The following is a 24,115-nucleotide window of genomic DNA, read 5'->3' as shown; positions in this document are numbered from 1 at the left end:
TTGGGCCATTTGTATGTCTTCTCTGGAGAAAACACTGTTAAAGAACTCATTCAACCCAACAGACACGAAGAGTGTGTCTCTGGTGTAGTTGTTAAGAGGCTACATCTTATATCTTACATCAGAGGGCCTGGGTTTGCACCTGGCTGCTTGTCTTCCAACCCAGCTTCCGGCTGATGAAGACCATGGCAGGCAGCAGATTATCTGACTACTTGAGTCCCTGCCATCCACACTAGAGACCTGGATTAAGTTCTGAGCTCCTGGCTTCAGCCTGGCCCAGCCCTAATTGTGGGTGTCCGGGGATTGAATCAGTGGATGGAAAATCTCCATCTATCAGTGCCTTTCAAATAAAATGAAAATAAACAAACATGTTTTAAAAGAAGAAGGAAAAAAGTGTAATGCTGCAACAAGAAAAAGCAAATAACCTGATCAGAGACTGGGAGCCATGTCTTTTAAATGTAATTATCGGTGAATATACTCCTGTAAGTGACTCTCTTTCCCAGCCTCAAAGGGAGGGCCAGCGTCTGACCCAGGGGACAGGCCAGCAGCAGAACTGACTGTAAATCCAAGCTCCTGCCCTCAGGGATGGTCACTTCACAAATAGGACATACGTTGGCCTGCGCTGCCTCTGACAACAAAAAATAAAAAGCGTCTCCCTGGCTCTCTTAACACATGTGGTCTACATTTCAGCAACAGGAAAACAAGCGAGAGGGCTGTGAGTCTGAAACTCTGGAGCAGGGTGGGAGGGTGTCTCTTCTCGCTCCTTCCTCTCCATCTCCACCAGGCTCTCCTGGAGGCAGGTGGAGACCTTGCCCCTCTGAGGATGAAGCTCCCTGACTTCTGTAAGGCGAGCTCAGCAGGGCTGTGCTAACCCCGATTTGCCTACTCAGTTGTGTGTTCCGAGCAACACCCACTGTGCCCATGCTCACATCTCTCCTGTAGCTGCTAAAAAGTAGTAGATTAACAGCTGGGACTTGATACAGCACTGTGATGGGACGTCCTTCACTTTGGGAGATCATTACAGATTCTAAAAGCAGCATACATGGGACTGGTGCTTCTTAAGTCTGAGAACCCATCCCACCCAGCTCTGCCTTAGGTGGTGAAGTTCCTCCTTCCATATGCATTGCACAGACATTCATCTTGGCAATATTGAACTGTTTTCATAGGCCCCTGCCATGATTTCTTAAAGGGTGATAGAAGAGTAGATTGGGAGACATTGTGAAGAGATAATTAGGGGCCAGCGCTGTGGTGTGCTGGGTAAAGCTGCTGCCTGCAGTGCTGGTATCCCATATTGGTGCTGGTTCGAGTCCCGGCTGCTCCACTTTTGATCCAGCTCTCTGCTATGGCCTGGGATATCAGTAGAAGATGGCCCAAGTCCTTGGGCCCCTGCGCCCACGTGGGAGACCGGGAAAAAGCTCCTGGCTCCTGGCTTCAGATCGGCGCAGCTCCAGCCTTTGTGGCCATTTGGGGAGTGAACCCATGGATGGAAGACCTCTCTCTCTCTCTCGTTCTCTATGTGTGTAACTCTGACTTTCAAATAAATAAATAAATCTTTTTCAAACAAAGATAATTAAACAAATGTCTAAAACATTAATCAGATTTGGGAACCACTGAGACCCCTTGCCTCAGCAAAGGCTACGCTATCAAAGAAGAAATCTTTCATTCTTCTAGGTAATTATAAAAGGGAAATCTACAAAATATTTCCCTCATTTGCTTGAGAGACTCTGTACATTTAATTTCTACAATTATGTAGGTCACTGAATCTGATAAACCATATTTTGTAAGGCACATGGTTATTTTCTATTCCATTTTTAAAAGTTAAAAGAAAGTAAGTTAGCACTACCAATTGCAAGACACATGCTGATTGCATAAGTGTTAGAGTGTGGAGATGTGTGTGCCTTTAGATCAATGGAACACAGCATTTCTGACAGTAATCTCTCCTGCGATAAGGAAATCCCATCACCCTGGCAGAAAACAGAAGATAACTACTTGAAACGCTTTACTCCTGGAAATGCTGTCTTTATTTAGTTTTTGCTTATTTTCATTTATTTGAGAGATAGAGAAAGATTGTCATCCATCCACTGGTTCCATCCCCAAACACCCTCCACAGATGTGGCTGAGCCAGGGGAGGCCGGGAGACAAACTCCATCTGGGTCTCCCATGTGGGTGGCAGGGATCCAAGTTTTTGAGCCATCACGGGCTGCCTCCCAGGGTGTGGATTAGCAAGACAGAACTCGGCACTCTGATATGGGATGCAGGCCTCCCAAGCTGTAGCTTTATTGCTGTATCAAACAGCTACCCCACCTTAGCGATGTCATTTCCCTGGCAAATCAATTATAATATTCCTGGACACTGACATTTAGCCAAAGATGGGACAGTTTTGTTTAGAGTAACGGATGCTGTGGGTATTGCACGAATTTCCCAGAAACCTACAACCACACAGATCTGCACCCAGCCTGCTCTGCTGGGCATCTTGGCATTTTTCTTGAGTGAGGCTGACATCTGCTGGCCACATCACAAATAAGCACAGCTTTGTGTTGTAGGGTAAATCTGTTTTTGGCAAGGAAGTCTAGCTATGGAGAATGTACTACATGTATTCAGTTTGAATTTGATGAGTGCAGTAGTTAATTTACGTTTCCAATTCTGTATGCTATAGCTGAGTGTGAAAGGGCTCTAGGAGGAGAACTTACCCTCAGAGTGTCTTTTATTATTTTTTTAAAGATCTATTTATTTACTTTGGAAAGTCAGAGTTAGGGGGGCAGAGGATGGGAAGAGAGAGATCTTCCATCTGCTGATTCACTCCCCAGCTAACCACAATGACCAGCGCTGGAGCTGTGTATTCAACTTAGGTGCTGGGGCTAGCACCATGGCTCACTTGGTTAATCCTCCGCCTGTGGCACCGGCATCCCATATGGGCGCCGGGTTCCAGTCCTGGTTGTACCTCTTCCAGTCCAGCTCTCTGCTGTGGCCTGGGAGGGCGGTGGAGGATGGCCCAGGTGCTTGGGCCCCTGTACCCGCATGGGAGACCAGGAAGAAGCACCTGGATCCTGGCTTCCAATCGGCACAGTGCTGGCCGCAGCAGCCATTTGGGGAGTAAACCAATGGAAGGAAGACCTTTCTCTCTGTCTCTCTCTCTCACTGTCTATAACTCTACCTATAAAAACAAACAAACAAACAAACAAACACCCTTAGGTGCTCTGATGTGGGACTTGCACACCATCATTGCTAGACTAAACTAGCTCACCTCAGTTCTTGCCAGGTTTTTGCATCACTTAGACACTCTTGTTAGGTGCATATACACTAAGTATTGTTGTCTTTTTTGAAAATCAATGCATTTATCAGTATGTAATGCTCCTCTTTAGCCCTAATAACTTTTCCCGCTTTAAAGTCTGTCTGAAATTAACATAGCTGTTCTTGCTTTCTTTTGATTAGTATTAGTATTGTATATCCTTGTCCACTCATTCACTCTTTTTTTTTAAAATTTATTTATTTGAAAGGCAGAGTTATAGAGAGGGAGAGTGAGAGGGAGGGAGAGAGAGAGAGAGAGAGAGCAAGCGAGGGCAAGCTTTTTCATCTGCTGGTTCACTCCCCAGATGGCCACAATGGCCAGAGCTGGGCCAATCCGAAGCCAGGAGCCAGGAGCTTCTTCCAGGTCTCCCATGTGGGTGCAAGGGCCCAGGGACTTGGGCCATCTTCTACTGCTTTCCCAGGCTATAGCAGAGAGCTGGATCGGAAGTGGAGCAGCCAGGACTCGAACCGGTGCCCATATGGGATCCCAGCACTGCAGGGGGCGGCTTTACCAGCTATGCCACTGCGCTGGTCCCACCCCCATTTACTCTTAATCTACATGGGTCTTCATATTTAAAGTAGATTTCTTGTAGACACCAAGCAGCTGGGTCATTTTTCTTGCTCCACTTTGACCATCTCTGGTCTTTAATTGCTATATTTAGACCCACTGATGTTCAGAGTTAGGACTAATTCAGTTGTGTTTTTATCTATCACATTCATTATTGCTCCCTTTTTGTTAACCTCATTCTTCTTTTTATTTTTGTCTATTTCTATTCTTTTCTGCATTTTTGTGCTTTTCATTTAGCATTTTTATGTTTGCATTTCTCTCTTTTATTAGTGTATCAGTTATACCCCCCCCCCCTTTCGTAGTGGTTTACCTCATTTGCAAATTTCAAGAAATCTTTTAAAAATTCATGGAGGGGCTGGCACTGTGGCACAGCGGGTTAAAGCTCTGGCCTGAAGCGTTGGCATCCCATACGGGTGCTGGTTCTAGTCCCGGTTGTTCCTCTTCCAATCCAGCTCTCTGCTATGGCTTGGGAAAGCAGTAGAAGATGGACCAAGTCCTTGGGCCCCTGCACCCACGTGGGAGACCTGGAGGAGGCTCCTGGCTCCCAGCTTCGGATCGGCGCAGCTGCAGCAGTTGTGGCCATCTGGGGAGTGGACCAGCGGATGGAAGACCTCTCTCTCTGTCTCTACCTCTCTCTGTAACTCTGTCTTTCAAATAAATAAAATAACTCTTTAAAAAAATTCATGGAAAATGATGCTGTGAAAAAATTATGCATGGATTTCAGAAATTTTTTGTACCAAAATAAAATTATCTTTAAAAAGATGTAAAATTAATTAATTAATTTGTTTTTATTTCTTTGAAAGGCAGAAAGACCGAGAGATCTGCCCTTGACTGGTTCTCTTCCCAAATGCCTGAGACAGCTTGGGCTGAGCCAAGTGGAAGCTGTGAGTTGGGAACTCAATTCAAGGTCTCCCACAGGGGTGGCAGGGACCCAAGTAGCTGAAACGTCCCCTGCTGTTTCCCATGATGCATTAGCAGGAAGTTGGACTTGTCTTCTCATCTCTTTTATAATTGTTGTGATTCGTTTTACTTACAGGTGAGTGTGTGTGTGTATGTGTACTGATAAACATATGTATATGCATATATATACACACACATACACAAAAATTGAACACCCTGTTGTTACTTTGAATGAACAGCTATCAATCAAGAAATAAGAAAATTATGAATTTATAGTTTACTTTCACTTATTCCTTGGTGTTCTTCCTTTCTCCATGTGGATCCAAGTTTCTGACTTTATTATCTCCTTTCTCTTTAAAGAATTTCTTTTACTGTTTTTTACAAGAGAGGTTTACTGGCAGCAACTTTCTTAAACCTCCGTTTACCTGACAAAGTCATCTTTTTTTTCCCCCTTAAACCTGAATGATAATTTCACTGGGTATAGAATTCTAGTTGGGAAGCTCCCCCCGCCCCAACCCTTTCAATATTTCGCTCATTCTCTTCTTGCAAGGCTCCTGAGAAGAAATCTGGGGTAATGCTTGCCTCCAGCCCTCTATAAAGAAGGTGCCTTTTGAAGGCTTCTGTCCAGTCTTTGATTTTCTATAGTTTGATGTGATATGTACAGGTGTGGTAGGTTGGCTTTTATTTTATTTTTCCATTTTTCCTGCTCAGTGTTATCTGAGCTTCCAAATCCGTAGTCTGGTGTCTGACATTAACATTCTCTGTGATTATTACTGTTCCAAGTGTTTCCCTTTTTCCTGTTTTTTATTTTTTTCTTCATCTTCCGGTATTTCCATAACACATTACACCTTTTATGGTTGTCCCACATTTCTCGCTCGTTCTTTTTGGTCTCGATCTTTGCTGTCTTTGCACTTCGGGCAGCTTCTATCTACGTACCCTCACGCTGACATTCCTTCCTCGGTCATGTCCAGTCTGCCACTGCCCATCCAAGACATTCGTCATTTCCGTTTTGGACTTCTAGTCTTTCTTTATTTTACTGTTTCTTAGGATTTCCTTTTCTCTGCCCTCACTGCTCATCTGTTCCTGTCCACAGCCTGCATTATCCACCACAGCCCCTCTGTCTCCATCTGTTCAGTGCCTGTAACAAACTACACTGGGTAATCCGTAAACAACGGAAATTCTTCTCATGATTACGGAGGCCAGGAAGTCGAGGTGACGGTGCTGGGGAGGCTGGCTCTCTGCTCCATGGAAGGCATCTTCTTGCTGTAGCCTCCCCCAGGGAGGGGCAAGGGGCTCCCTCAGGCTTCTTAGACAAGGGCGCTAACTCCATTCATGCTGGTTGAGCCCTTCCTTGTGACCTAAGCACCCCACCTCTTAATAGTATGACATTGGGTGTTAGGTGCCAGGACATGAATTTGGGGAGGAACCGACGCTCAGAGCACAGCATGTTTGTGTGTTAATCACAGTCGTTTTCAATTCCAACATGATCATTCCAGCATCACCGAGACAGCCGAGCCTCGTTCTGACGCCTGCCTTGTCTTTCATCCTGTATCTTTTAGTAAACATCTCATCATTTTTTAGGAGTGATGCTCCTGCTACAAGGAACTTCAGAGACGTGGTGGTAAGCTAGAGGAGACTGTGTGCTACAGCCCTCAGCCTCTTAGCGAGTTTGTACCTTGGACTGTGGACTTCACGCGGGCACCCCAGCCGCCTCCCCCTTCAGTGGGACAGGACAGCCAGAGTGGCTGGAGTTAGCTGCTTCCCTTCCCCCAGCAGGTTAGCGTCTGGGAACTGGAAGTTTGTGAGGCCGGGGTCTTGCTGAGAAGAACAGAGCTCTGGGGTCTCTCAGAAGAGATCCTTTACTCCTCCCCTGCCAGAGCGTAAGAGAACTTGCTCAAGCTTCGGGAAGTACTAGTCCCGGAAGAGCAGGGACCCTGGTGGCTGGATCCTCCCAGGGTTTCTAACTCATGTGCAGACACACTGATCCCCAGCAGCTCCCTCACTGTAGTCTGGGTTTTTCGACTTCGGTCCTGGTTCCTGTGGAGGCCTGGGGGTTTCTTCTCTGGGAAGGCACAAATCTCCGTGTTTGCTTGTCAGTTTCTTTGGTTTGACAGCAGTGGTTGTTCCCTGATGCCCATCTCTCTGCTGGGTCCCGGAAGAGTTGTTGGCTTTTCCGTTTGTTTGACTTTTCCCTGGCTGAGGATGTCCAGCCCTCTCCACGCTAGACAGAGGGCAGCCGTCTTAAATGTTCTCACCGTCACAGATGCTGGTGCTGCCCTCTAACATTTACCTCCCCTGAGAGTGACAGTGTGCTGTTATCCCCTCTTACCTTCAGTTTCACTTGGCGTCATTTCAGTTCCTGTGGTCAACCACAGTCCAAAAATAATAAATGAAAAATGCAGAGATCAACAACTCACGCATTTCAAATTGAGCCCTGTTGTGAGTAAGTTGATGAAATCTCGCATTCAGGACATGAATCATCGCTTTATTCAAAGTATCCTCTCTGTGTACGCTGGCACCTGTTATGTCAGTTATGAGATCGGCTGCTGTGGTGCCACAGTGCGTGCATTCAGGAAGCTTCCAGGGTTTGGTACTATTGGCTTGGGTACTACCCATGGTTTTAGGCATTCATTTGGGGTCTCAGAACATATCCTCTACAGGTAAGGGGTGACTTGCATCCATACAGTCATACCCTCAGAGATAAAAGTAGTCAGCAGGACAGTCAGAAGAGTCGTTAAAATCCAAAACCCATAGAGAAACAGAATTTTTTTTTTGGACAGGCAGAGTGGATAGTGAGAGAGAGAGACAGAGAGAAAGGTCTTCCTTTTTGCCGTTGGTTCACCCTCCAATGGCCGCTGAGGCCGGCGCATCGCGCTGATCCGAAGCTAGGAGCCAGGTGCTTCTCCTGGTCTCCCATGCAGGTGCAGGGCCCAAGGACTTGGGCCATCTTCCACTGCCTTCCCTGGCCACAGCAGAGAGCTGGCCTGGAAGAGGAGCAACCGGGATAGAATCCGGCGCCCCAACCGGGACTAGAACCCGGTGTGCTGGCGCCGCAAGGCAGAGGATTAGCCTGTTAAGCCACGGCGCCGGCCTGAGAAACAGAATTAAAAAATTAGAACCATAATGATCTTTATGAAAGAGGGCAAGTAACACAGAAATTTTGGAGTATTAGCTGAAAGAGGTATTGGGATAGGAATATCCCACTTTGGATGCTACCAGGGTATCCAAAATGGACGGAGCTCTAAGCAAGACTTGTTAATTCAAGGAAGATTTCAATTATTACCATGTTGGGGGCGGGGAGAAACCCCACATTATCCCTGATTCCATTATCGTTGTGGTCCTAGTAGGTAGGTAGTAAAAAGAAAAAAAAAAGCACTTACTTCTTGAGTCTTTGCTAGCACAAATCTGGTAGATGTTGGGGTGCCTGGATATGCTGGACCAAGGGCTCTCCTCCTCCTCACTGTTGCTTTGCATCTGTAACCAAAATCCCAGCAGATCCATCAGAAACAAGGAGGCAGGTGCACTGGGAAGGTGCAGGGTGGCAGGAAGGTTTAGGAAGGAGTCTGAGCACACTTGAGAGACTTTTCTGCTGTGCCAGGAACCCAGGAGTGGGGAGAGCAGGAGTTGAGGTGCAGCTGGACGTTTGTGAGAGGTGAAAAACATGTAAATGACGTTGCCAACAGTCATGGCTTCTGTTTATGTTAAGTACTGGAGAACTTTCCCAAGGATTCCCACACTCTGTGGCCGTCTGTAGTAGCATCTGTAGATCCACACCAGAGGAGTCCTGAGGTTTAGCAGGGCCACAGCGTGAAGAGTTGGTGATATCAGAGGATATGCCCATCTGAAACCTGCTCTTAGTCCTGGGGAAGCATGCCTGATTACCCAGAATCCCCAGACCTGCTGATCAAAGGCTTGAAACGCTGGCAGGCCCCTGTACTGGCTTTGCCCTGTGTCTGACCGTCCATTAGTGTATTCACCTGGTTGATGACCGGTCAATGGCTGCTTATATGGGTACAGGGTTACGGCATTTGAATGTGCGGTCTGGGGTGCTCGCGCATATGTGCAGAAGGCCCTTACAGTGGAGGAAAGATCTAGGCATGGGGAGACAGGGAACAGCTGGGGCTGGGCTTGGCTCTGTCCACACTGCTGTGTTCTAGCACAGAAGTCCTAAGCGTCTGAGAATTCTGAATGGGCTTATGGTGACATATTTGTCAAAACAGAAGAGAACATGTTTGACTTCATAGCTTTGTGGCCCAGCTTCCATTTGCAGTCTTATGAACACCTCTGCTAATGACAAGGGCAGGTATGCTTGATGAGGTCAGATCAGATCAGATGAGACTCACAGAAGCAGGGCAGGTGTCGTGGTGAGGGAGGTTAAAGTGGGCACCTGGGAGACCGGCATCCCATTTTGGAGGGCTGGTTCAAGTCCCAGCTATACCACTAGCACCCCAGCCTCCTGCTAATGGGCATCCTGGGAGGTAGCAGACAATGGTTCAAGCACTTGGGTCCCTGCCACTTACGTGGGGGATCTGGATGGAGCTCTGGCTCCTGGTTTCAGCCTAGTTCAGCCCTGGATGTTGCAGGTGTTTGGGGAGTGAATCAGTGGATGCAAGTGCTCTGTGTGTGTGTGTTTCAGATAAATAAAGTAAAACAATCAGCAGTAAAAACAATTATAAAAGCATTTCTGTAAACCTGAACACCCTTAAGAAACTAGACTCATTTCTCTTTCTAAATGTATTAACTCATTTCCAATGGTTTCTTTCCTTCATTATTTATTTATTTGAACACACACACCCACAGAGAGAGAGAGAGAGAGAGAGAGAGAAATCTCCTATCCCCTGATTCACTCTCCAAATGCCTACAATAGCCAGGGCTGCATCTCCTTTGCCCAAGATTTCCTACTGCTTAACTTTCTGGACAAGAATCCAGAGCCTTTCTCTGCCAGCCTTCACCACACACCTCCAGCTCACTCACCTCCTCCCAGTAAAATGCACCCTGCAGCTGGTAGATTTGAGCCTGACGCGGTTCTGACCTCCCTGGGCTCAGCGTCCACTTCTGCTGTTTGGGGAACAGGTCCGATGGCTCGGTCCTTGTGTCCAGGGGTTGCTTCTGAAACAGGCTCTTTCTTGCCCTCCTCTTCCTTTTCCAGAAAGGCTCATCCTCAGCGGAATGGGCTCCCTCGGCGGTGGCCTGTAGCTCCCACAGTTCTCTCTGCACCTGTGCAGGGTTTGCACTCCACCGTGGATCTTCTCTAGGCAGAGAATGTGTGCAACAGGGTGCCTTGCAGATAGGCTCCAGAGTTTGTGATGGTGAGAACACCATGGGCATTGTCTGCTGTGTTTCCTCTTTAGGGTGGGGAGCACATGGAGAGGAAGAAAGGGACAGCTCCATGCTGCCGACGGGGAGTACAGGACCTTCCCGTGGGTCTCGCTCAATCCCAGAGCCTTGCTGGAGGACTAGTTTCTCTCCTCTCACTCTGTCCATCACTTCCCACACCACTTGGTCCAAACTGTTCCTTTTCTGGGGGGTGGGGGGCAGTGACAGCCGATCCCGGGAACCAGTATACAGGCACATTTTGGAGATAGCTTTCCGGAGGCGGTCTCGGGGTGACTGGGGTTCAGGCTCTGGGGCCTGAATCCTGATGGAGGGCACATCAGATGGGTTGTAATTCCAGAGCAAGTGGGACGGTGTGAACTTCTGGACAGGCGTCTTGGACACATAGGAGTAGAGGCAGAAGAAGGCATCGGCAGTGACAGCCAGGGTTTGCACCTGCTTAAACCTGCCTAGATACAAGAGCAGAAGATGGTGAGTCCAGGGATCATCAGCAAATCTCTCCTTCAAAAGCCTTCCCCAAATCAAAACTCAGAGAGGCTGCCAGTTTCCCCACTACTGTTTCCTGTTTCTAGGGTTTCTGATGCTCGAGTTTCCCTTTCTTCATTTTCTTGAACTCTTGACTCCCCCATCTCACCGTAGATGCTCCCCTTGGGAACAGGAAGTGGGAGTAAGATTGAAAGCCATTGTGCCGATCTGATTCAACTAAAGCAGCCAAGTCTTAGAGGAAGCCCCAGTGGCCTGGAAGAGAAAGAGGCAGGCATCCCAGCTCTCCTTCCTGCAGGAAGACAGTGTGAGAGGAAATAGAAGAGTGGAGAGAAAGTGGGAACTGGAGCCCGTGGGCCCTGCTGTGAAAGGCCAGAAGTTCAGGGGGTGGAGTGGGAGTCCATGAGGACACTCACTGGCCAGCATGAGGCAGGGGTCCTCCATCTCAATCCTCCGCACCTGGGCCTTCAGGAAGAGCTGGAAGTCAATGCCTTTGGCCTGAGAGGGGGTGGTGAAAAATCGGGCAGGGATCCGCGAAGTGTCTCTGTGGGCCTCTTGGCCGAAGCCCAGGTTGAAGAGGACGGCTTCGGCGTCTTCTTGCACCTTGTCCAGAATGTCTGAGATGCTGCCAGGAGGGAGTTTGGGTAAATAGGGGACAATGGTGAGACCTGGAGTGACTCAGGGTAGCTCATAAACATGTCAAGAGATGGAAACTCCTTTCTGGGCACTTTTTCACCTTCCACTGTGACGTCCAGAAAAGCTTTCACTTCTCTGAACCTACATCCTCCGTCCAAAATGAGAGAACTGCAAGCAATCCTGGCTATAAAACAGAACAGAAGTTTAGCCTTGTACTTTGACCAACTCATTGAAAAAGAAGAAAAATTTAAATAAGCATGAAAGGGCTTTGAAAAAATAAAAAGTATAGATGCAAAGACACTTTGTGGGTGTGTTACTAACTGGGCAATTCTCCCTTGCATGTGCTGTGGCACATCTGGCTTTTGCTAAGTGCTCTGTAACTTGCTACCTAGCCTGCATGTGGGACAATAGCATTTATATACTATTAAGTATATAAGAAGTACAGAACTCATTTTATCCTCACCCTCAGAGTGAAAATTAATCCACAGCTATGTTCAAAACCTGATTTTGGGAAGTATACTCCATTTGTAGCACTGTGTTCAGGACAGAAGTTTGGTGTCACAAATGGATCTTCCCCTCCCTCTTGTTCTCTCTCTTCTCCCCCTCCCTCTCCACATCACTCTGGTACAGACCTGTGTCTACCTCCAAACCTGCGTACCATGGGGCTGGGTGACACTAGCACTTAATAACTGCATTTCAAACAGTAGTGCCAAGGGGAACGGTGAGTGACCTCAGACTCTGGGTAGTCACTGCCGCCCTCCTCAGAGAGGATGAGGGACAGTTTGGTCGTAATAGGGGCCAACTTGGTAATTATGAGCTGACAGCTGGCTCCTCTGGAGCCACTCTTGTACTCATACTGTCTCCTAAGAGTATGGGTGTGTGGGGAGAGGCTGGGTGAGTGGCTCTCATCCATGGCCATATACTAGGGTTACCTTGGGGGACTTAAAGAAAAATTAGATACTTGAATCCTAGCTGCAGACATTCTCATTCTAATTGAACTGGGGTGTGGCTTGGGCTGAAGATCAGTGAGGCTAAATCCCTGAAAATATTCATGAACAAAACGTTAGTCTCAGCATCAGGTCGCAGCTTCCAGCTTTGACTGCAAAGTCCTGATGCTTTTCATTATACAACCCTGGTTCCCCTCACTTCCCACCTTGCTTTAGGATCATAACTGTGTCTCTCGTGTTCATTCTATGGAAGTGTTGAGTTCCTGGAGGCCAGCTGTCTGTCTGTTTCACCTTTTAGAATTCCCTACAGCCACTGCCTGGCCTACGTATGGGGTGTGAAATTGTCTGAATGTGTTAATATGGCATTGCTTCAGTCAGCCAATAATTAATCAGTTAGTCACGACACTGTTTATTAGCACCTACAGTGACTTCAGGAACAGTGATGGTTCCAGTGTTCTCCCTCGTGAGGCACAAGTTCAGTGGGAGAGGCTCATCCATGTTTTATACATTACATTCAGCTCTGAGATTCTTCTGCACCCCCAGTTCTTCATACATTTTCAATAATTTTGTTTATTCATTTTCATTTATATGAAAGGCAGGGCAACAGAGAGAGAGAGAAAGAGAGAGAAATTCTATTTTCTTGTTCAGCCCCCAAATGCTAACAACAGCAGGGGCTGGGCCAGGCTGAAGCCAGGAGCCTGGATCTTAATCTGGGTCTCTCACATGAATGACAGGGACCCAAGTACTAGAGCCATCATCCACTGCTTCCCAAAGTGCATATTAGCAGGAAGCTGGATTGGAAGTAGAGATGGGACTTGATTCCTGGCACTTTTATATGGGATTTAGATGCCCCAAGTGGCACCTTAACCCGCTGTGCCACAATGCCTACTCTTTAAAATTTTTCAACTTTTATTTGAGAGGAAGGTGTGCACACATGCGTGAACAAACACACACACCCACAGATCTTTCACCCATTGGTTCACTCCCTACGTGTCTGAAGCCAGTAGCCAGGGCTCGATCCAGGTTTCCCAGGTGGGTGGCAGGGAACCAAGTACTTGAGCAATCATTTGCTGCCTCCCAGGTTGCACATTAGTAGGAAGCTAGTTTGGAGGTAGTAGAGCTTGGACTCGAAACGCTTACTGAAAAATGCTCTTCCAAATATCTGCTCCCCACCCCCACAGTATTCTTGAAGCAAATATCATCCGAATTCTAAAGTATCCATGAGACTTCAGTAAGATGTCCCAGAAAAAAATGGGCACTGGCTCTTGGTTCCATTCCCCACTGCCTCTCATTCTTCCCTCTCCTCCCACATCTGCCAAGCTTAGCGCCTACCTTGAACTGGTCTGGGTGGTCCCACCAGTCATGCTGCTGGAAGCCAAACTACAGCCAAGATCATGTAGCTGGCAGGGCCTGGCCGTCTGGAGGAATCTCCTGCAGAGATCAAAGCTCATGTCATAGGAGGCTCCTTGGCTTCAAGGCGACCCTTACTGGGTCCCTTCAGACCCCCTGCAGAAAGAACCTCAGTCTGTCCCCTCATTGCTGTTGGGAAAATCTCATCCTCTACTATGAGTCTTTAGTCCTCTGTTCTTTTTCTTTTTGTCAAATGAGAAGTTTAACAAGTAAAAAGCAGAACAACCCTAGTTTGGTGGGAATATAGACAATGACTATTAATAATTGCATGGAAAAATGACCATTTCATCCATCTGTAGTAAATTCGAAAATAATCACAGACCATGAAGTTTATCGTCATTTCACATTCTTTGTTGTCACCTCTTTGATCTGATGTTAGCTTACTGTCTCCTGAAGGAGACCATTCAGCCTGCTGAATCTGATTGACACTTACCTGGGGAAGAGCTTGCCGTTGGTGGCCAGCAATGTGGCTGCACAAAGGACAGAAAGCAAGAGCAAGTTAGAAGGGAAAATGCCAATCACTTGATTTGCTCCTCTGAATTGAAAACTCAACTCCCTCTATTTTCCTCGGCTGCAGCTGCAGGCTAGCCCCATGAATTCTTTTTTTAATGAAGTCTCAAACTTACTAGGCACGGCAGTGGACAGGGAACAGATGTGACAAGGGACAACTGGTTTGGGGCCCCTGAGCTTATGATCCACAATGACATTCAGGCGAGAGCCCTTGCGCCTAGAGGAGATCAAGCCACTCTCCAGGTCCTCTTCCTGCCCCACCATGAGTCTGCCTGGGCCCCAGGACACACTGGCAGGCTGTGTGCCTCCAGCCTTTATTCAATCCCTTGTTTTCTTGCAGTGCCGTATCTCTCTCTTACCCAGTCCTCAGACTTCATGTGGGCTTCCTGTACAGAAGACAGTCTCAAAGATATCTGGGATCAAATGTCATGGTGATTTTTAATATTATCTTTCTAGAGGCCAAAGGAATCATGATAGCCTGCTGTGCTTCAAGTTGGATCCTAGTGAGATAGTTCTTTCCTTGCATGTGAGACCCCAGGGATGCTGCCTCCTGAAACTCTTCCTTCCCATTCTGTCCTTAATTCATCCACTGTACAGACTCTTCCCTGACCCCAGCCAGCTTCAGAGAGCTGCGCCACTCACCCTCTGCTCCAAGGGTCAGGTCATCTTCAAAGCTGGAGCATCCTACCAGATAACCAGATCAAGGTCACAGCAAATCAGGTGGAACACACACACACACACACACATACACGCACGCACGCATGCCTGAACATCTACATACATTCTAAGGCTTACACAACTACATAATCATACTATGTATCTACATGTTTATGAGAGCACCCTCAGCTATACACGTGCTACCTCTGAACCTCACTGACACTCACCCGTAAGAACCCGCCCCCATAATACACACTCATGTACACAATCCTCTGCCAAACAGTAAATACATGGGGGTGTGTGCTCACACACACACACATTTTGCAAGCTTCTTTTCTCACAGCAGTAGTTGTTAGCTGAGCAATCATGGCAGAAGCAATCTTTGCATAGTCATGAGCGTATAGATGCTGAGTCAGCGTTTTTTTGCCTCGAAAGTGCTGAAGTGTGCTTTGCAGACAGTTTAAAGACATTAAACATTCTCCTGCATGCATATGCATGTACACGTGCACAAACACACATAAACACAGCGGTAGCACTGTCCAGGTATAGGAACAGCAGGAGGAGGGAGTCTGTACTCACCGTTATTGATGGACTGTCCTGCTTCCTCCAAAAGTCCTTCCTCGGAAGAGCTAAAACCCAAAAATCACTTTACAGGTTGACATCGCTACATTTTCAGAGGGTTTTTCCTAAATATCCCCCACACGTTCATGTGAGTTTCCAATGGGATTCAGTGATGTGTAATCTGCTTTTCTATTAGAGGAAACTGAGAGTGGTTATGTGCCTGACAAGTTGACAGAGGGAGTTAATGGGAGATGGGACGGGACTGCACTGCAGTTTAGACTATGCTGCTGTTCTCTTGGCCCCATTGTCTCACATCAGCTTAGCAATGCTGCTTCAGTCGTTCGCTAACATAGGAAAAAAAGAAGACAGACGTAAAACCAGGGGAAAAAGTACAGAAGCAGGAGTTTGGCTGCCGTAACTTCCAAGTGACAGGTTTTCCTCATAACTTTGAGGAGAGCACCTTATCTACCCTCACCCTCTCCCTTATCTCGGAATCATGTTCTTGCAATATCATGTCTTTCAGGAAATGACAGAAATGGCATCCTGGGTAGAGAGAGTTTTAGATCTTGATATATAGTCTTATCAAACTTTTACCATCTCTAGCAGAGGAAGAAACGGAAATCAGCACAAATGTCAGGGAGAAATAACACGTTTTATGGCCCAAAAAGAGATTCTGCCCAAAGCAGCTGTGTGAAGTAGTCAATGAGACAGTTTTGAACTGGGACCAATGCACCTGCCTTCTGGTTCTGGTTGTTGTTGTTATGTTCTCAGATATTATGTGAAGGGCTTTTGATCTCTAGATATTATCACCATCTAAGTCTTCTTCAAGCACTGACAGGGGGTGAGTTTTGTTCGGTTTGTGTTCCTAAAATATTTTAAGATAGAAGGTACAGTTGTGTAGAATGTAATCCCATTTGGAGGCTGGCACAGAGAAGGGGTGTAAAGTGAGATTGCAGAGAAACCAACGGGCATGTGTCTGTTGGAGCTGATCTTAAGAACGCCTTTTCCTTTATCCACCAATGGTGGTCCAGACTGGTGGAGCAACACTTCATGAAATGCTTAGTAATAGGAATAGGTTTAATAGTTGAACAGCTGTCAATCCAGCTGTGCTTAAGTTTCACTGAATAAATCATTCCGCATATAAACATCTTTTGCTAGTACTTTCCTTTCAGGAGCGAAGAAAATCATGTTTTCCAAAATTTGAATTTTTATATGTCCTCATTCAAAAAAACACTGTACATCATGATATGTTATAAAGAGGCTGGTGTTTTGGTTCAATGGGTTAGTCTGTTGATTGTGATGCCAACTTCCCAAATTGGGAGTGCCTAATTGAGTCCCTGATGCTCTAATTCTGATCCAGCTCACTACTAATGCACCTGGGAAAGCAGCAGAGGGTGAATCAAGTGCTTGTGCCCCTGCCACCCACGTGGGAGACCTGGGTGAAGTGTGGCATTTCTGGCTTTGGTCTCTGGCTGTTGTGACTATTTGGGGAGTGAACCAGCAGATGAAAATCTCCTCTCTGTCACTCTGCCTTTCAAAGAAATAAATTAATCTTTTTTTCTTAAATATTTATTTTATTTGAAAGGTAGAGTGACAGAGAGAGAGAGAGAGAGAGAGGAAGAGAGAGAGAGAGGAAGAGAGAGAGAGAGAGAGAGAGAGAGAGAGAGAGAGGCAGAGATAGAAATCTTCTATCAACTGGTTCACGCCCCAAATGGCTGCAATGCCAGGGCTGGGCCAGGCCAAAGCCAGAGAGCCAGGAGCTTCTTCCAAGTCTCCTATGTGGGTGCAGGGGCCCAAGGGTTTGGGCCATCTTCCACTACTTTCCCAGGCACATTAGCCGGGAGCTGGATCAAAAGTGAAGCCAGGAGTTGAACTCGCTCCCATATGGGATGCTGGCATTGCAGGTGGCAGCTTAACCTGTTAGACCACAATGCTGGCCCCAAATTAATCTTTTTAAAAAAGGAAATGACATATAATTTAAAATGCTACTCAAGCTAATTAAGAATGGGAAACCAATAAAATCACTAGGTGTACAAATGTATGGCTGTCTTCCTAATAAAAAAATTATATAAACATGTTGCAATAAACTACAGACATGTTGGCATATAATATTAAAATATTAATATAAACTAATATGCGTACTTACTACTAAAACTATAACTAATACAGTTGAATACTCTTAGAATATTATGATTTACTACTGGATTTCATGCTTGCATTGTAGCTATATGATACATGTTGAATATCTCGTATCCAAAATGTTTGTTTTAGATTTCAGATTTTTTTTTATTTTGAAAATTTGCATATACCTAATGAGATATATTGGGGATGGGACCCACGGCTAAACATGCAATTTGTCTCTGTTTCATACATACACAGCCTGAAGGATATTTCACGCAGTATTGTTAGTGCATCAGGGTTTCTACTACAACCTGTCACACGAGTTCAGCTGTGAAAGTTCTCACTTGTGCTATCATTGCAGAGATAAAAAAGTGGCAGATTCTGCAGCATTCCCGATTTCACATTTTCAGATTAGGGATGCTCAACATGTAATGCAATTACTAGAACTACACCAAAAACACACAAGAGAACTTCAGAAAGTTTATGGAAAATTTATGCTATGACCCTGGGCATAGCTTTCAAAGTTTTTTTTTTTTTTCACTGAAATAAACCTACCATTTATTTCCATTTTTTCCATGGACTTTCTGAAGTACTTATGTTGTATGCAGTGAACATGCCTGTATGTGTTTGCCAAAAGAAATGCTAGTCACAGTGACCCATAAGGAAATTTGCCAAATATCTATACAAAAGGGAAGAACTGCTTGACATCTATCACACGACAGTGAGACAGCATGACCTATGGCTGCACGCAAACACACAGGCAAACATCACAGCAGGATGCCGTGCAATAGACGCACATGCAAAACGGCACATGTTGCATGATTCTGTATGCACAGAGTTCGTCTCGGATGTTACAAGCCAGGGTAATGAAGGAAGACAGGCTGTGAGTGGAAGGGGACAGAACGGGGGCTTTTGAGGTGTGGGTGACACTCTGCTTCAGGTTTCTAGGGTGCATCCCCTTTGTGAAGTCATTGACCTACGACTCGAGTGCTCATTGACTTTTCAGGAAGTACATCAGACTGCAATATAACTTATATTAGACAGAAAAATGCCACAAATGCTACTGGTAGGCATGGCATGCTCTACGTCAGCAGAATTTACATTTGAAAATAGTGCTGGTAAAATTCCTGGTGTGTCCAGAACAAAACTCATTGCTACTCAGTAGATATAAAACTGTGCTGGGGGCTCATCTGACCTTTCTCTTCTCTGGTAGTACCTTGGAAAGTACTAAATATTCTTGTTATGAGGCCCAACCCTGGATGAGCCTGGGGACAGTAAATGTTTCTATGTGAATGTGAAGGATACAGGCCTGGCTCTATGGATGCCACCCCACTGAGCATGACGATTTGAAACTTCATGGTCCTCACCCAGGTCCCAGGCCTTCTATGGTTTATTGGTTAGACCATAAACATCAATGGCTAGGGGAGTATTTGCCGCAGTGGTTAAGACCTGGGACACCTACATCCCGTATGTGTCTGGGTTCGAGTCCCAGTTCCTCTTGATCCCAGTTTCCTACTAACGTGCACCCCGAGAGGCAGCAAGCGATGGCTCAAGTTCTTGCATCCCTGCCACCCTCCTGGGTGACCCAGTTTGAGTTCAAGGTTCTTGGCTTCAGTCTGGCCCAGCTCTGGATGTTGGGAACATTTGGGGAGTGAAATGGCAGATGGAAGCCCTCTCTCTTTGTCCCTCTAGCTCTCTGCCTTTCAGATAAAATGAAATAAATTTTGAAAAAAAAAAAAAAAGAAATTTAAAAGAATGGAAATTTTCAAAAATCAATGACTAGGAAGTAGATCCATAGTTGGCCCTTTCTAGCTTTGTGTTGAAAGTCCCTTAGCATCATAGACCAGAATGCTGCTCTTCCTGCATACACGGTTCATAACCAAACAGTGGGAGGCAGGCATAATTGTGAGAAGCAGCACATAGTTATTTTTAGCTTCTTCCAGCAGCTTCCATGAATGCCTGCTTTGCAGAGAATTAAACTGATGCCACACAGATGATTCTGGGGCTTCCAATCCTGCCTCTGATGATTCATGAGACACATTTTGTGTCCCAGAAAACCCTCTGAGAGCTTCAGAGGAGCAAACAGAAAGGAGCAGCACAGCTCTGAAGATAGGCATAACCTAATCCTGGAGCAGCCCCGCGGCTCTGCCATGAGACTCAACAGCACCCAGAGACACTGATGTGGAATTGCCAGAAGTTGGTAGACTTTCTTGATGAGCTCCTCAGATAAGAAACCTCTCTTGCTCCTTGAGGGTTCTTGGCAGTGCAAAGAAAAGTGGAAATTACTTGGTCTTGAGACAAAACTTGCCAAGTGCCTCCCAGGGCACCTGCCAACACAGTGGGCAGCCAGCCGTGCCCGTGGCTTCCTGGTCCATCCTCTTTCCTCAGTGCACTTGGCAGCCTACAAATCCAAGGTTGTGGTGACTTGGGATGCATTTTTTCCTTTGTTCTCTTCATTATCTATCAACTATAGTCAAGTGCTCTCTCACTGTTGGTAATCTTTATCACCCTTTAATATTTTTGGTTTCCCCAGATGAGTAAAAAAATAAGTTAAAAAAACACTCCCCTAGTTATAGAGTATTAAAAAATAGAAAAAAAATTGGAAAGATTTTCTGAGTCTAACAATTCTCTTTCCACAGACAACTGTAAACATATTAGACTTCCCTTACAGGCTTGTAAAGGTTTAAGTATTGAAGTTTTTCCAAAACGGGAAAATAAAGCAAACATGACAGACACATTTGCATCTACCACTTTTTTTTCCATACACATCAACATTCTGCCATATTTTCTTCTAAAAGAAATAAATTACTAAAATGATAACTGAAGTCCCACTCAGCTCCCACTCTTTCCCATCGTCTTCATTCCTTCTGTAAGCATTATCCTTGAGTTGCTGTGATTCATCTATGGGCACACTGTTTCTGATATAAGGAGAGATGTACATAGACAGATGGACTTACTTCGTGCCATTGGAAGTAGGCATACAGCTCCTCCCATGTAAACCTCCCCACTCACACACTCTTACAGAGAAGAAAGCACTCAGACACACATCATCTCATTTCAACCTCACACGACACTCTGAAACTTGATTCTTCTGGTCTCCCGCTCTACCGATCATGAGTCTGCTATGGAAATTGTTATTTTTAAAAAAGATTTATTTTCCTTATTTGAAAGGCAGAGTGGCAGAAAGAAAAGGAGAGACAGAGAGAGAAAGAGATCTTCCATCCACTGGCTCACTCCCCAAGTGGCCCTGGTGGTTAGGGCTCGGCCAGGCTGAAGGTAGGAGTCAGGGACTCAATCCAGGTATCCAACCCGGGTGGCAGGGACCCAAGCACTTGCGCCATTTTCCACTGCTTTCCCAGGAGTGTTAGAAAGGCACTGGATCAGAAGTGGATGGGATGTCAACAACACAGGCTGCAGCTCAAACCGCTGTGCCACAATGCCAAGCCCAGTTGATTACAGTTGCTGCCACAGTAGTCACATGAGAATTAAGCTCCAATTTTGAAGCTTTCTCACTCAGCAGCCTGCCTTTTCATCACATGTTGGTTCAGGGTTTATCTTTGTAGAGGGAGGGTGGGGAAAGCCATGTCTAGAACGTAGGATCTGTTTTTCTGTGAATTCACTTTTGTAAACCACTCGGCACTGCTCTGGCCATTCAGACAACCAAACCGTTAGCAAAGGCAATCACTGTTGACGCGAGTAGATAAGAGTAGAGTAGTTAATGAGACAAAGACTTTAACCGGCTGCCCACTTCTGCGTGTATGCCAGAGCATTTTAGGTCCTAAGACAGTTCTCACCCTGTTTCTCATCTAAACCTGAAAACCTTCCTCTCACTATCATTTTGCAGACTCCTTAACCGAGTGTGAAGTCAATGAATTGTGCTTAAGCTGAGGACAATGTGTTTTGTACACAACTGAAACCAACACAACATAAATCATTCCTGACACTGCCTTCAGGGGCAGCGTTGAAGTAAGCAACCTGGGATTATTCAGTGCTGTTTACTTCCCACCAAATGAGTAAGGATGGGTTTATTTATGTCACTTAATAGATGCGCTTAGATGAAAGGCTATACACAACTTGAGACGTTTCTGGAGGGAAAAATCAGCAGCGGGCAGGAGCTCTCCCTCCTGAGAATTCAGGATCACAAGAGCATCTGGCTGAAGTAGGTCAGGAGTTCTCCCTCTGTGTCTACAAAGCTGAGCCCGCAATGGCACAGGTTGACCGTGTGCGGAGTCCCAGTTTGTAAAGTGCCTGCCTGCCCCAATTCTTCACTGCTTTGAATGACTGGTAAATCCTGGGCCCCTGCCCCTGTGTTCTGTAGTAGAAACAAACCACATCGCGGTGGATTGCTCTTCAGCAAGAACGGAACGGCTTGGTGTCTGAACCCTCTTCTGTAACACAATGCAAGACTCCCGTCTGAAGGGGAGAGCAGGGGAGCCGGGCTCTGGAACTGAGCCCAGCCGCTCCCGTGGAAGCAGATGTCAATGCATTCTTAGCTTTGGAGCAGATCTAGGCTATACTCCCAGCCCTCCAGCCTAACTAAGCCCTGGTTTACCGCTGCAGCTGACTCACACGCAGCCCGGGTTACCCAGCGGCCCCCAAACCCCAACAACATCCCCTCCAACCGCCGTCTCAGCCTCACTTCCTCAGGCCCAGTCAAGCTCATGTCCTGGTGTCTGTGCCCAAGACTATGCCTATTAGCGTCTCCACCCATTGGCCACAGCCAACCCCAGCGGTGCCCGCCCAGCACTTACCCACAGTCCAGCAGCCAGTCTTCAATCTTGCTGCTTGAATTCCCTGGAAAAGTCAGACATCTCTCGATGTAACTCAAGAAAGCCAGAGCCCCCCCTGGAAACCACACCCTCCTACAAATTCAGCCTCGCAGAAGCTGTGACAAGAATCTATTTTCTCCATAAAGCTTTTCTTTTAAGATATGAGAGGCTCACACCCATATGTTAAAATACTGGATGTTTCTTCCCTTCCTTCCAGGAACCTGAAAAATGCCCAAGATGTTACGCACTGCCCTCTTTCTCCCAGGTTTCAGAAACAGGGGTAGATCCTTCCAAAAATAAAAAATAAAAAAAAAAAGCACCACCTTTGCTTGTATTTTTTGTTTCCTAGCGAACAAGCAAAGGTAGGTTTATGTCTATCAGAACTGCTGTTTTACTCTTCCCTCTGCGATCTCGTTTGAATCAGCTGTGTGGGAAGGGGACCAGGTACCCGTCTCAGAAGGGAGATGGGAGTGTCTACGGCCATACCACCCTGAATGCGCCCGATCTCGTCTGATCGCAGCAAGCGGATGGGAGTGCCATCTCCGAGGTCACACAGCTCGGTTAGTGGCCGGAGCCCAGGCGTCCACCCTGGCCGGAGCCTTGTTACAGAGACAGGGTGCAGTCATCTTTGTGCATTTGTAAGGGAAGCTGTAGCCTGGGTTCCAGGAAAGCTTCTCAGGATGGTGCAGAAATGAGACCCTTTCTTCTTCCTGATCCTCAGGGAATTCATTTCTTATATTACTTTACCCTCTCCCCCAAACTCGTCTGAACAGTCAGAATGAGCCTCCCTGGGAACCCAGCCTCGACAAGGGGCCCGCACCTGCTGTCCCATTCCCCGGGCCGAAGGCGTGGCCATCCGTGCGACGTCCAGCCGTGTCTCACCTTCCTGGAAAACGTCGTCCAGGCTGGAAGGCTCAAGCTCTGGGACCTCCTGTAGGGCGGCCGCGGCCTCCTCCTCCAGGACCTGGGCCTGCCAGTAGCGGCTCTGCCGGACCCAGGCTCGCCGCTTCTCCCAGGACGTGGGGCTCAGCACCGAGGCCTCCATGGCCCTGGCTCCGACTTCAGGGCCTCCTGACCCGCAAGGGATACTCTGAGGGTGGAGACACAGCTTCTGCTTAGAGATCCTCGCCGCAAGGGGGCCCCCAAATATCGCGGTCTCCGCACACAAGCCCTTGACCTCTGCCCTTTCAGGAGGTAGGAGGAGCTGCCTGCCCCGTCTTAGGGCTCCCCCTAAAAACGAAAATCTCTGAGAAATCCAAATACCAGGGTGATTCTTAAATATCTTTAAATCTGAAAGCATCTGACATTGTAGGGCTTAAGGATCCATATAAACCTCTTCCGGCTTAGAACCCCTGTTCCTCACCAGAGCTTGAAATACTTGGCAGAACAGGCAGGGTTTTTTTTTTTTTTTTTTTTTTTACCTTAAGGGTACCGTCTCTCAGAAACTTCTATTTAAACTAAAATATCTTGAAATGTACAATTTATAAAATTCACCTTTTTTTTTTTTTTTTTTTTTTTGTCCTGGGAAGATACATGCAAAAGTTTAGGTTCTGAAAACTCTAATAGGTTTTTGAGGTAAAATCTCCCAGCCAGACATCTATCCAACTGGAGTAATTCTGGGTTTTGTTTTTGTTTTTGTTTTTGTTTGTCTTAAAACTCCCTTCATTTCTGGTTTTATATGTTGGGGGTCTACACAGGATTTCTCTCAGGAAAACAAATCCTGTGATTAAAAAACAAAAACACAAGGAGACCATGCCTTAAGCAATTAATTTCCACGTTGACAACGGGTTTGTGCCATAGCCATGAATTAAGTCCCCAGTTGGTGATCACAATGGCTGATCTTCTGTGTTTGTGTTTCATTAATTCCACCTCTAGATTCTTCTCAAAGACACTTCCCTATGGCAGGAGGCATGCAGCCAGTGAGGAAGAAGGCA

General features: G+C 46.5%; 1 protein-coding gene across 1 annotated transcript; it reads right to left on the bottom strand.

Annotated features, from left to right (window-relative positions):
- Nucleotides 1-6,612: 6,612 nt before the first annotated feature.
- Nucleotides 6,613-23,226, bottom strand: TESPA1 (thymocyte expressed, positive selection associated 1). The gene is made up of 10 exons (XM_062202477.1): nucleotides 23,064-23,226; nucleotides 22,164-22,206; nucleotides 15,310-15,359; nucleotides 14,716-14,757; nucleotides 13,997-14,033; nucleotides 13,486-13,584; nucleotides 10,987-11,195; nucleotides 9,728-10,536; nucleotides 8,134-8,227; nucleotides 6,613-6,815 (listed from the first exon to the last, which is right to left on the bottom strand). Exons 1-10 carry the CDS (start codon nucleotides 23,224-23,226, stop codon nucleotides 6,613-6,615), a joined length of 1,749 nt encoding a protein of 582 aa, XP_062058461.1.
- Nucleotides 23,227-24,115: the final 889 nt, after the last annotated feature.

Source organism: Lepus europaeus, chromosome 10 (assembly GCF_033115175.1).
Source record: "Lepus europaeus isolate LE1 chromosome 10, mLepTim1.pri, whole genome shotgun sequence".
NCBI lineage: Eukaryota > Metazoa > Chordata > Mammalia > Lagomorpha > Leporidae > Lepus > Lepus europaeus.
Note: the sequence above shows the minus strand (reverse complement) of the source record. Positions and strands in the feature narration are given on the sequence as shown.

Excerpts from the sequence above, each read along its gene's own strand:
- TESPA1 (XM_062202477.1), bottom strand. The coding sequence starts at position 23,226 with ATGGAGGCCTCGGTGCTGAGCCCCACGTCCTGGGAGAAGCGGCGAGCC. Across the intron at positions 14,758-15,309 it reads AGGACAGTCCATCAATAACG|GATGCTCCAGCTTTGAAGAT; the intron begins GTGAGTACAGAC and ends GTTATCTGGTAG. Across the intron at positions 11,196-13,485 it reads ACCACCCAGACCAGTTCAAG|CATCTCAGACATTCTGGACA; the intron begins GTAGGCGCTAAG and ends CCCTCCTGGCAG.